The sequence below is a fragment of the Lactuca serriola genome, chromosome 4, assembly GCF_051521515.1.
Source record: "Lactuca serriola cultivar US96UC23 chromosome 4, Lser_US96UC23_V15, whole genome shotgun sequence".
In the NCBI taxonomy this organism is placed as follows: domain Eukaryota; kingdom Viridiplantae; phylum Streptophyta; class Magnoliopsida; order Asterales; family Asteraceae; genus Lactuca; species Lactuca serriola.
The window spans coordinates 263,538,210-263,550,500 of record NC_136411.1 but is presented as its reverse complement, the minus strand read 5'-3'; the positions used below and the strand labels follow the sequence as shown (position 1 = coordinate 263,550,500).

Below are 12,291 nucleotides of genomic sequence, written 5' to 3'. Positions count from 1 at the left end.
AAACGGGAATCTCCTATTCGAGATAATGGATAGGGAAGTGAAGCGTAAGAAACAGAGTCGCATTCTGATTGTGAAGGTTTGATGGAATGCTAAGCATGGATCGGAATTCATATGGGAGCGCGAAGACCAGATGAAGCAAAAACACCCTCACCTAGTCTCTGGTTCATAGTTCTACCTTTCAAAAGAATTTCGGGACAAAATTCCCTCTAACGGGGGGATGATGTCACAACTAGCATTTTTAGCTAGGAAATTTTGTTTTCATATAAACATCAACTCATGTAAAACTTGTAATCTAAGTGGATATCATGTTCTATGCTCAATCAAAAACATCCATTTGAATCAACACTCCCGAGTGAAGCCCAAAACCTAATTTAATACGACTCAGATACTCAATTGTGGGCTTGAAACCTTAATAACCCGGTTCAAATTTAGTATGGACTAGGGTCCTCTTATTGGGCCTAATGGGCCAGTAAACCTTCCATTTGATATTTTGGACCAATGAAACCCATTTGGGCTCTAATTAGACCCACATTCGTCAGACCATAGCAATTGGGCGATGTTGGGCCTAAAATAGCTCACTTATTTATCATGGGCTATGATGTGTCGTGAACCATTCTATTGAACCATGATGGGCCGTGAACCCATCTTCTCATTGTAATTGGGCCGTAAACCCATCTCTTCATCGGAATTGGGCCGTAAACCCCATCCTTTCAACACCTTTGGGCCGTGAACCCTCAGAAGGGCCTAATGGGCCGTGAACCTTCAATATGGGCCTCACAATTTTGAACATAATCAAGAAAAAGGCCCAAACTCCTCTTCTCTCCTCTCTTTCCCTCTCTTTCTCAGCCCACAATAAAAGAAAACAAAATTAGGATGAACTAGATCATTAACACCTCACAATTGTCTAGTAGATATCTATGCAAGGTTTGCATGTATAAAGGCACACTTCTTATCAATCCCTTCAAAAGTCAACTCGTCATCCCCCACCTCTCTCTACCTCTCAGCCACTCTCTCCCTTTTCATCCTCACTCACCATTTCAAATCCATCTCCTTTTCTCTAAACCTTCAACATTCTCCCACCCTCTATCTATCTAAAATTTTGAGTGTATGTGTTCTTCAAGAACTCTTCATCAAAGATCATTAGTTTGGTATGTTATTCCCTCATCAAAGTATTCAAATTCATTTTATGATAATCTTCACTTCTTAACACTTCATTTCACGATCCATGCTCTTAGAACTTCATAGATCTCGAAAACCTCTTCAAGGAAGCTTGTTAAAGCCGAAACCCTCTCCAATCTTCTTCCAAAACCGAAATCTCCAAACCAAAGTGAGTTCATACCCCCTATTTTTGGTTTTTACTATGTTTTGAGGGAGAATACAAGTTGTTTGGTGTAGATCTATGTGTGTATGCATGATATTGTGTTTTTTTTCATGATATATATGTGTGATTATGTGTTCTAAACTCGATGAACTTGAAGATATACTAAAATGTGATTATATTTGTAGAACATAACACTCATTTCAACTTATTATGCAAAGAAAAGGTTTTAAAATACATCAAAGTTACTTAAAACTATGAGATTTGCATTTAAGGGGCCAAAAGTTACAAAATAAACAAAAATGGGGTACTTTATGTAACTCACGGCTTTTTAGGGACCAAAAGGAATGTATTTTGATAAATGTGAATCTTTTTGACATCTGTGACCTTAAAAAGGGCTAGAAGTGTAAAAACTCATAAATGGGCTTCTTTTGGGCTCTTTCGAGTTTTTGGGCCAAGTTTGTAAATTTTTGGACTTTTGTGGGCTGATATTTGCATATTTAGCCGCATAATAAGTAAAGATTTTTATCATTTATTAGCTAATTTATCGCATATTATGGACAAAAGGTACTTAATAATGCTTGACTTGTGTTTTCAGTCCAAAAGTGAAGCTAGGAAGCAAAAGGAAGCAGGAGAAGCGGTTGGGAGCTCGGGAATTGAACAACGAAGAAAACCACCAAAAACAACACCTACTCGGCGAGTAGGGACGACTACTCGGCGAGTCCGATCGAAGATTCAAAGAGATAAAGACTCCGGGACTTATCATGTATGGGAATTAAGAGATGGACTCGGCGAGTCGGCAATGGAATCGATGAGTTGTTTTGCATCTATAAAGATAACTTCTCAGATCAACATTCGACATTCTGGAACCCTTCTGGAGAGAATAGCTGCGATTGAAGAGTCAGAAGAACCCTAGAGAACGAAGATACAACCTAGAATCCAATTCCGAAGGAGATTTGAGGCAAATTCTCATCATTCTACTCAATCTTTTGTTTTCCATTATGGCTAGACAATTAGAATTCGTTTTATTGCTGTTAATTACCTCAATCATGAGCTAAAACTCTTAAACTTCTGTTTGTGGATACAATATTGATACTATGGTTTGATTTATGGTAGGATTAATTCAATGTTGGTGATTTTGTTGATTTTAGCTTGTTAAAGAACCTTGTGTGTGAATAATAACTATTTTTCTGTTAATAGGAAGATAATTAAATAGTATGAACATCTTTTAACTGTCAACCCCATATGCTTATGTGACCACTTCATCATATGACTAGGATTAATGAACATGAAACTAGAATTAATAAGAAAAATAGGTAAATTCATGTATGAGCTTGTGTGATGACCATCAACAAGAAGTTAACTAAAGGACCAAATTAGTTAGCTATTACAAGTCTAAATTAATGCAAATAAATAAACTACTGAATTTAATTAAATTAGACAACTGCTCACTATTTGAGTTAGTTTGTTCTCTAAGGATTAGTGCAGCGAACGTGAATCTAATCACTTGAATCGGTAACCAATAGAAGAATTAATCCATTGCACAATTACCATAATATCAACCGTAGGATCAATTGAGTTGAACTAAACAGAAGTCCTTCCCATTATTGAATCTAGTTAATTCTTTGTTTTTCTAGCTTTTAGATTAAGTGATAGTTAGTAAGTTTCTAGTCTTGTAAAACTAGAGAAAACCCCTACTTATTAATTAATTTAGATAAAATTAGTTTTTAGTTTTAATTTACAGTTCCTTGTGTTCGATACCCTACTTATTTTGCTATACCACAATTGATAGGTCCACTGCCTTTGTGTGTTCATTTGATAATTAAAAGTAGGTTTAAAACTAAGTGAGTTTACACACATCAAGTTTTTGGCACCATTGCCGGGGAACGGTTCTAAATTAGCATGATTTTCTATTTTTATCAATCCTTTGTGTAAGAATTCTCTTACATAGAGTTAGTTCTTAGGTAATCTAGTAATTAGGATAAGTTTTAATAAAAATCCGTTTTAATAAGTAATTAAAAAGTTTTTCTGTTTTTGCCTTGTACTCGACGAGTGCACTCGTGACAACTCGGCGAGTCCATCGATGTTCACAGTTTTAATTTCTATTTTATTTTTGTTCTTTTTACATGTTTTTTTGTTTTGTTTATAGTTGTTTCATGACCCGAGGATCTGATACACCTTTGGTCCCTCCTCTCGAAGACCCGGAATCCGCACTAAGGAGGAGCAAGGGAAAAGCCGTTGGAGAATCCGCTTCTTCAAAGAATTCGCCACTAAAGAACCTCAAGTCCGTTTTCAGCAAGAAGAAGAGTAGCAAATTAGGAGCATCCAACGCCTCTTTGGCAATCGAAGACCCGATTAAAGAAGACACCGAGTACGAGACTGAGGAAGAAGAAGAACCTACATACGGCCACAAATCCTATTTGGAGGACGATTTAGCTATCACTATGGATAATATCGATGAAGTCCCCATGGGGGAATGGAAGAAGAGGATGCGCGATGACACTGGCCCGGGACTTGTGCAGCCCACAATTCCCACTACTGCTACTTTCGAGCTAAAGGGTCATATCCTCGCTCAACTCAAGGAGATTCCTTTCTATGGAAAAGACCACGAAGATGCCTACAAGCACTTGGATGAAGTTAATGATGTGGCTGACTACTTCAATGTACCAAATGTGCCACGTGAGACCCAACTACTTTGCATGCTTCCAGTCACATTCAAGGGTGCTGCAAAGGATTGGCTCAAGTCACTTCCTCCCGGGTCGGTCACCACATGGGCTAAGATGAAAGAAGAGTTCATAGACCACTTTTGCCCACCTTCCAAAATAGCTAAGTTGAAGAAAGCCATTGCCAACTTCGAGCAACAACCCGGAGAATCCCTTTATGAGGCGTGGGAAAGGTACAAAGGTCTTCTTAGAAATTGCCCACACCATGACCTTAATAGCCAACAAGAGGTCTCCATCTTCTATGATGGAGTCAATGTCACCACAAGGCAATTGCTCGACTCGCCAGACCCACTCACAAAGAAGGCACCCCCAGTAATCAAGGAATTAATTGAAGAATTCTCTAAGAATTCTAGAGAATACCACAACCCGAGAAATGAAGTAAGTCGGGGTGTAGTGAACTCGGCCAATGATGGCATAATGGCGGTGATGGCTAAACTCGATAGTTTAGATAGAAGGATGACGAAAATGGATCAAACAATCAATGCTATTCGAGTTGGATGCAAGAACTGTAGAGGGCCTCATCTCACGAAGGATTGTGACTTGGATGAAAATGGAAACAAGAAGGCGCCAGTGTTCTTCTCAAGCGGGGACAAATACGACGAGAATTTGCGAAAACCAAAGAAGGAATGGCTCCCGTACGAAGAATATAAAAGAGCAAAGGAAGAGAAACACAAGCAGAAGGAGATGGGTTTTTATTAAAAGGAAGAACCGGTTATGGAAAAGAAAGCCGATTTAGAAGAAATGTTCACTAGATTTATAGTCGCATTCGAAAAAAGACACAATGATCATGTTGTTGCAATACAAGAGACCAGAAATACGCTAAGGAATCAGCAAGCATCTATTCTCAACATTGAGAAACAGCTAGGACAACTTGCACATCAAGTGAACGAGAGAAGACTGGGTCCACTTCCAAGTAAAACCGAGAATAATCTGAGAATGGAGAATGCGAACGCTGTGACTTCCATCTATGAAGAAATTTTCACACCTGCACAGAAGATCTCCAAGGTGCATACAGAAAAGATAGAAGAGTCGGATCCAGCTAAACCCGACCAGACTCGCTGAGTCCCTCTAATGGACTCGACGAGTCCATGCCCTGATGACAAATCTGCTGTTTCCTTAAGGCCTTACAACCCTCCTTTTCCATTCCCAATCAGAGCCATACCTGAGGAAAAGGTTAGAGCATATAGAGATTTCATGGAGCATGTTAGAGCCCTTCAAGTCAACCTTCCATTTGTGGAAACAATGCTTCAAACACCCAAGTATTTTAACTTGCTAAAGGGCCTCTTTGCTGCTAGAAAAGATTTAGCTAAAGTTGCGGAGATAGTGATGAGTGAGCTACCCGAAAAGAAGGGTGATCCGGGAAGCATCATAATTCCTTGTCAATTTGGAAATTTACTTGCTACTAAAGCGTTGACCGATTCGGGTGCAAGTATTAACTTATTGCCTTTTTCTTTCTTCAAGAAGCTAAATTTACCGGAGCCAAGGCCTATGAATATGAAGATCCATTTGGCAGATAAGAAGACTATTCGTCCAAGAGGTGTTTGTGAAGATCTCCTCATTAAAGTCGATAAATTTATATTCCCCGTGGACTTTGTGGTACTTGATATGGAAGAAAACCCCGGAATTCCAATTATTTTGGGGAGATCATTTTTGAATACCGCATGCGCATTGATAGATGTATGCGAGTCCACACTAACATTGAGGGTAGGAGATGAGTCAGCAGTTTTTAAAGCTTTACCAGAGATTAAGCAAAAAGAAGGAAGAAAAGAAGAAGTCTCATTCATTAATTTGGATGATGAGATACTACAAAAAGAAGATTTTCCCTAATTCTTTAGAGGATCAAGCAGCAGAAGGAGGAATGGATGGTGATCTTCAACACGTTCATGTAGCATGCCTTGGTACAATAATGCAAGATGATGAAGACAATCCACTTGAAGAGGAGGAAAGCTTTGGAGAAGAGGAAAATGCAAGGGTTAGGAAGGATGATGCTGATCACCCATTCATTACCAAACCTCGAGCCCGAGTCTTCACCAACTATGAAGTAATGAAATTTAAAGAAGGAGGAATGCAAGAGAAGGTACAAAAGAATGGGGTAAAGAAGAGGAAGATGAGGAAAAGGGAAATTCATGTAGTTGAGGATGATGCTACAAGGAAAAAGAGAGAAGAATTAAGACGAGCTTACAAGAAGAAGATACATGCTTACAAGACAAAGTATAAACCGCAAAAGATTAGGCGTGGATTCCCGATGAAGGAAAATGAAGAAACGTAGAGGGGAAGGAGTCCAGCTAACGACTCCTTAAAAAGAAGCGCTTGGCGGGAGGCAACCCGTTATTAGAGTTTGCTTTATTTTATCTTTCTTGTTTTGGTTTGATTTTCTTTTTTAGGATTTTATCGTCTTCTAAATCATCAGACATGACTGCTTGAGAGTGCGTATGGACTAAGTGTGGGGTGGAATGAATTTTTAATGACAAAATGATATGATTTTCTGAATTGTTTGCAAGTGACTCGCTGAGTCTGACCCTGGCTCGACGAGTCTCTTCCGATTCCAGATGAGTTTGAATTCATGACCAGACTTGGTGAGTCTGACCCTGACTCGACGAGTCGATTTTATTCATAGAAAAAAAATTAATTTAAAATGATTTTTACAACCGGTAAAACTAGGGTTTTTAACCCTAATGAGATCATATTTCCCCCTTTACTCGACGTGCACCTCCCTTGTGTTTTCTTTCAAGCATTCATCAAGTTCTACATCTTTTCTTCAAAATTCTTGAATTCTATCAACAAAGGTACTTAATTTCTTCCATAATTCTGTTAAAGTCATGATTTTTAGATGATCTAGGTTGTCAATTTCATAGAAAACCCGATTTTGAAGTTTAGTGAATTTTTAGGGTTTTGATTTAGTATTAATTATGTTGTTTTGGATGGTTATTCTTGCTTTAATACATCTTAGAAACATCCATGGACAAAACCCTTGAAAAAATTTTGAAGTTTTATGGTCGAATTTCGATCGACCCGTCGACTGACTCGTGCAGTTCATACGACTCGCAGAGTCGTTCATGGACTCGACGAGTCCAGTCGGGGACCCAGGTGGAATCTTTTTTGATGATTTTCTGTGTTTTCTGGGTTGTGTGTACTTTGATTTGCAGGGACAATATTTTCAAGTGGACAGAGCTCAAGTGGACTCCAAGGAGATTTTCCTTGGTTGAATTTCCCTCGAATTGAATCTGCTTCAACAATGACAAGATGGAAGAAGAAGCTGGCTGAGGTCAGGAAGAAGGAGGTTTATTGTCACACCCCAAAACCACGAACGGCGGAAACGTTCAGGGGTGTAGGACGTCATGTATAGTATCACAATAGTGTAATATAATAAACAAGAAACAACATCATCCATTGCATTATAAGTAAAGTTTTATACATGTGTGTTCTTTCATGGTGATAAGACACCAAAAATATACAATCAAAAATAAAAGACGAGACTTGTCTGCTCCGTCTTCTCAAAACCTGGCCTCCGTACCTGCCTACTGGCGACCTGAGAATACAAGTTATTTTGAAAGAGAGTATCAGCTTTAAAGCTGGTGAGTTCATAAGTATATAAGTGTCATTGCTTTGTTTGTGAAAACCTGCTGTGAATGCCATGAAAACCTTTAAATGAAAATGTTGAGGTAAGTATGAAATCCCTAGAAAAACCCTTATTTTCTATAAGTATGAAGTGTAGTCTTCTACCAAGACCCAGTGTTTTGTATGTATGAAATGCAGTCTTCTACCAAGACCCGAATGTTTTGTATGTATGAAGTGCAGTCTTCTACCAAGACTCGAAAGGTTATGTATGTATGAAGTGCAGTCTTCTACCAAGACTCGAATGTTTTGTATGTATGAAGCGCAGTCTTCTACCAAGACTCGAATGTTATGTATGTATGAAGTGTTTTTCCTTTGTGTAGACTAGTACTAAAAGTGCTTAGTCTAACTCATCGTTTATGTGAATGTATCACAAAATAAAGTAAACAGGAAAATATGATATGGTAAGTGTTGTCACTGGGTACTAGGACCAACACTACATCGCTTGAAGCGAAAGTTAGACCCTGAGGAACATCCGAAGAGTGTCCCCTCATCCCCTGTAGCAGTAGCAGGATGGTAGGAGGGTTAGTCCCTGCATCGATCTCTTGACGTAGATCGTCAACTTAATGATCCTCCGAAGATTCACATGTCGTCCACTGTTGCAACAGCGGGCGGAGGGATAGTTAGTCCCGTCACTGACCACAAATCAAGTGACTACCTTAGACATCCGTAGACACCATCTCTCACTGGCGCTAATCAGTGAGATTCGGAATGGTAAGTCCCGCTGAAAACATCCCCTCGAACGGGAATAGGAAAGACAATTTATACAGTAAATACTAATAAATCATCCTCTTAGATCTAGTTCAAGTATCCAAGGTAAGTAAGTGCAGAATAATGTACTTATTAAGAAGTGTCCCTGTCTAGAATTCATGTAAGTGTGTTCCTGTAACAGGTAAGTATATGTAAACATATTCATGTATCATAGAATCCTAAGTACGGGTAATCATGTATCAAGTAAGGCATTAGTATAGACTCATGAATGAACTGACTCTTGTTTGATATTCTCTGACTATCCCTATGATAGTTAACTGGAAAGTATGTTGTTGTTCAAGTAGGTTTATGCAAGGTATCTAGGAGCTTTGAACAATAATATAAAGTGACATGAAGTCATTATACAATTCAAAACTAATACTTCTGTTGTCTAAGTATTTTAAGATAGAAAACCGTTTCACGTGACTTTCTTTGAAATATGTGAAATCTACTGAGTGGAAACATAGTTATAAAATACATGAAACTGATTTAATAACATGTTTGTTTCTACTTGTATTCCCCCCCATTAAAGCATTTAAAATCCTTTAAAACATTGATTTCGGGGTATGAACTCACCTGTCGTTGGTGATTGAAATGAACTGAACTGTATCGGATGGCTAGGTGTCAAGCGAGGACTTGTGCACATACTACGATCCTAATGAACATATAATCACACATATATGCACTCAATTAGACACAAAGACAAATTGATAATGTTTAAGACATCTTAGATATAGATAACACTTTATGTAAGTGTTTTAAGCCGTAAGGACTTCATCTAAGCTATTGTGGGACAGGGTACTTGAGTTTAGGGTTTCCAAAGGACCCCATATGAGAGTTTACTCTCCATAAACCATCACACATGGAGTTTACGGTTGTAAACTCTTGAGTTTACGGCCGTAAACTCCCAAACATGTGTGTTTGGTGTGTTTTGAAGTCCAATATGCTTTCTAGACTTATTCTAACCTAGTGGCTATGTTCTTGGAAGGGTTTAAGGCCTAGAAGTACTCCATAGGGGAGTTTACGGCCTAAAGTCCATTTACCCTAGAGTTTACGGCCGTAAACTCCTATGGGTGATGGCTTTTAATTGTTTTGAAGCCCTTGCATGTGTAGGATAGCTTCCAAACTTTTATCTAAGGTTAATAGGGACAAGATGCACACATTTGTGACATTACTTGGAGTTTACGGCCCAAGATATGTTCCTTGGCCGTAAACTCCTTTTAAGGAGTGATTATGATGACTTTTGTTCTCCATTCAAGTCCCATGTGTTCAAGGCAAATTGTCTTAAGGCCTATGGTGTGATTGTTGTGCATTTTACCCTTAGAAAAGGGGTTTACGGCCCAAGAGAGGTTCTTGGCCGTAAACTCCTATAAACTTGTGATTTTGAAGTGGTTTGGTCCTTCCATTTAGTGGGTACAATTCCTTGTAAAGGGCTAGGGCATTAGGTGTCATGAAAACACCCTTTGGGACCATTTTCATGGAGTTTACGGCCTAGGAGAGTTCTGGGCCGTAAACTCACTTTCTTTTGTGTCATTTGAAGTGTTTAAGACCTTAAGCTACTTGGGGAATTAATCTAGATGCAAGCCTTAAAGTCCTTTAGTCCAAAAACCACCATTTAGCCCTTTGAAATGGAGTTTACGGCCTAAGAGAGTTCTGGGCCGTAAACTCCCAATCTTGGGTGGTTTTGTGAGTGATTTCATGTCCCTCATGTGTTTACCTAATGTCCTAAGGCCTTATTCTAGCATCAATGTCGGTTTTGGCCTTGTTTCGGGAGTTTACCGCCCAAGAACACCTTGGGGAGTAAACTCCTAGATCTCATGATTTAGCCCACTAAATCATGTTATAAGCATCAAATATGTAATCTAACACTACTAGAAAGAGTTACTCACAATCTGGGATAAAAACCCGAAGATCTGTCAGAGAGAAAATGGCTTTTCTCTAGTTGGAATTGTGAATAATGAATTAAATAAATTCAGAAAACTATTTATAGTCCTGATATATTTTGACAGAAAATACTTTTATTCTTGAACCTAAACTGTAACATTATGAAACTTGAAATGTCCAAATTTCACAAACTCAGGAGCACCCACTCTCCTGATATTTCCTAAAGTGTAAACCCTAAGGTACACTAACTTGTTCGGAAAAGTCTGAAAATCACTGAAATGGGACTGACTTCTATTGAATAGATATTGTTCGTACAAATGGAAATTTCGGGTTGTCACATCATCCCCCCGTTAGAAGGAATTTCGTCCCGAAATTAGAATGTAAACAAATAAGAAATTACAAATAACTAAGCAAATAGGTGAGGGTATTTCAGTTTCATCTGATCCTCACGTTCCCAAGTGAATTCTGGTCCACGCTTTGCGTTCCAGCGCACCTTCACTATCGGGATACGGCTCTGCTTTGTTTGCTTGACCTCTTGGTCCATGATTTCAACTGGTTTCTCCACGAAGTTGAGGCTCTCGTTGATCTCGATCTCGTCGAGTGGAATAACAAGAGTCTCTTCAGATAGGCACTTTTTCAAGTTTGACACGTGGAAGGTAGGATGTACGTTACTGAGTTCTTTCGGTAGATTGAGCTTGTAAGCCACAGGGCCGATTCTCGCGAGAATCTCGAAAGGCCCTATGTATCTTGGATTGAGCTTCCCACGCTTTCCAAAGCGTATCAAGCCCTTGCAGGGTGAGACTTTCAGTAGGACTCGGTCGCCCACCTGGAACTCCAATGGTTTCCTACGCTTGTCGGCGTAGCTTTTCTGTCGGTCTTTAGAGGCTTTTAGTCGTTCAGGAATTTGAACGATCTTCTCTGTCGTTTCCCGAATGATCTCCGGACCCATGAGAGTGCTTTCGGGAACGCGTCCCTTAGCTAACTGGGTATCACCCACTTCAGTCCAGCACAGAGGGGATCTGCACTTTCGGCCATAGAGGGCCTCGAATGGAGCTGCCTTGATGCTCGTGTGATAACTATTGTTGTAGGAAAATTCAACAAGGGGTAAATGAGTATCCCAAGCTTTTCCAAAGTCAATCACACAGGCACGCAACATATCTTCTAAGGTTTGGATAGTTCTCTCACTTTGCCCGTCGGTCTGTGGATGGTAGGCTGTACTCATGTCCAGCCTAGTTCCTAGGGAACTTTGTAATGACTGCCAGAACCTCGAAGTGAATCTACTATCCCGGTCTGAGATGATAGATAAAGGAACACCGTGCAGCCTTACAATCTCCCTAATGTAAGTTCTAGTAAGTTTCTCCATCTTGTCTGTTTCCTTGATCGGTAGGAAGTGTGCAGACTTGGTCAGTCTATCGACGATGACCCATATGGAATCAAGTCCACCTGTCGTCTTGGGCAACTTGGTTATGAAGTCCATAGTGATCCGCTCCCACTTCCATTCTGGTATCTCCGGTTGTTGTAGAAGACCGGAGGGTTTCTGGTATTCGACCTTGACCTTTGCGCAAGTAAGGCATTTACTCACGAAGGTAGCAATATCTGCTTTCATGTTAGGCCACCAGTATAGCTTTTTAAGATCCAGATACATCTTATCTGAACCCGGGTGGACGGAATAACGAGTGTTGTGAGCTTCCGTCATGACCAAGTCTCTGAAGCCACCGTGTTTTGGTGTCCAGATCCGATCCATGAGGTATAAGGCTCCGCCACCCTTGGCTTCCAAGTTCTTATCCATCCCTCTAAGGGATTCACCCGCCACATTTTCAGGTTTCAGAGCGTTGAGCTGAGCCTCCTTTATTTGTGTGCACAAGTGTGAGTGGATGGTTAGAGTCAAAGATTTGACTCTACGACCAGTATATTCCTTCCGACTTAGGGCGTCGGCTACTACATTGGCTTTACCCGGATGATAACGAATTTCGCATTCGTAATCACTAAGTAGCTCGACCC

The 12,291-nt window shown here is 39.8% G+C and overlaps 1 protein-coding gene and 1 non-coding gene across 2 annotated transcripts; one reads left to right on the top strand and one right to left on the bottom strand.

Moving 5' to 3' along the window:
- Window positions 1-4,146: 4,146 nt before the first annotated feature.
- Window positions 4,147-4,253, bottom strand: LOC145103638 (small nucleolar RNA R71). Its single transcript, XR_013706718.1, has one exon. It is a non-coding gene; the product is annotated as a small nucleolar RNA R71 (small nucleolar RNA).
- Window positions 4,254-5,112: 859 nt separating this feature from the next.
- LOC145099325 (uncharacterized) lies at window positions 5,113-5,868 on the top strand. Its single transcript, XM_079036909.1, has one exon. It carries the CDS (start codon window positions 5,113-5,115, stop codon window positions 5,866-5,868), a length of 756 nt encoding a protein of 251 aa, XP_078893035.1.
- Window positions 5,869-12,291: the final 6,423 nt, after the last annotated feature.

What these genes read in the sequence shown, in the direction of transcription:
- LOC145099325 (XM_079036909.1), top strand. Translation starts at nt 5,113, where the DNA reads ATGGACTCGACGAGTCCATGCCCTGATGACAAATCTGCTGTTTCCTTA.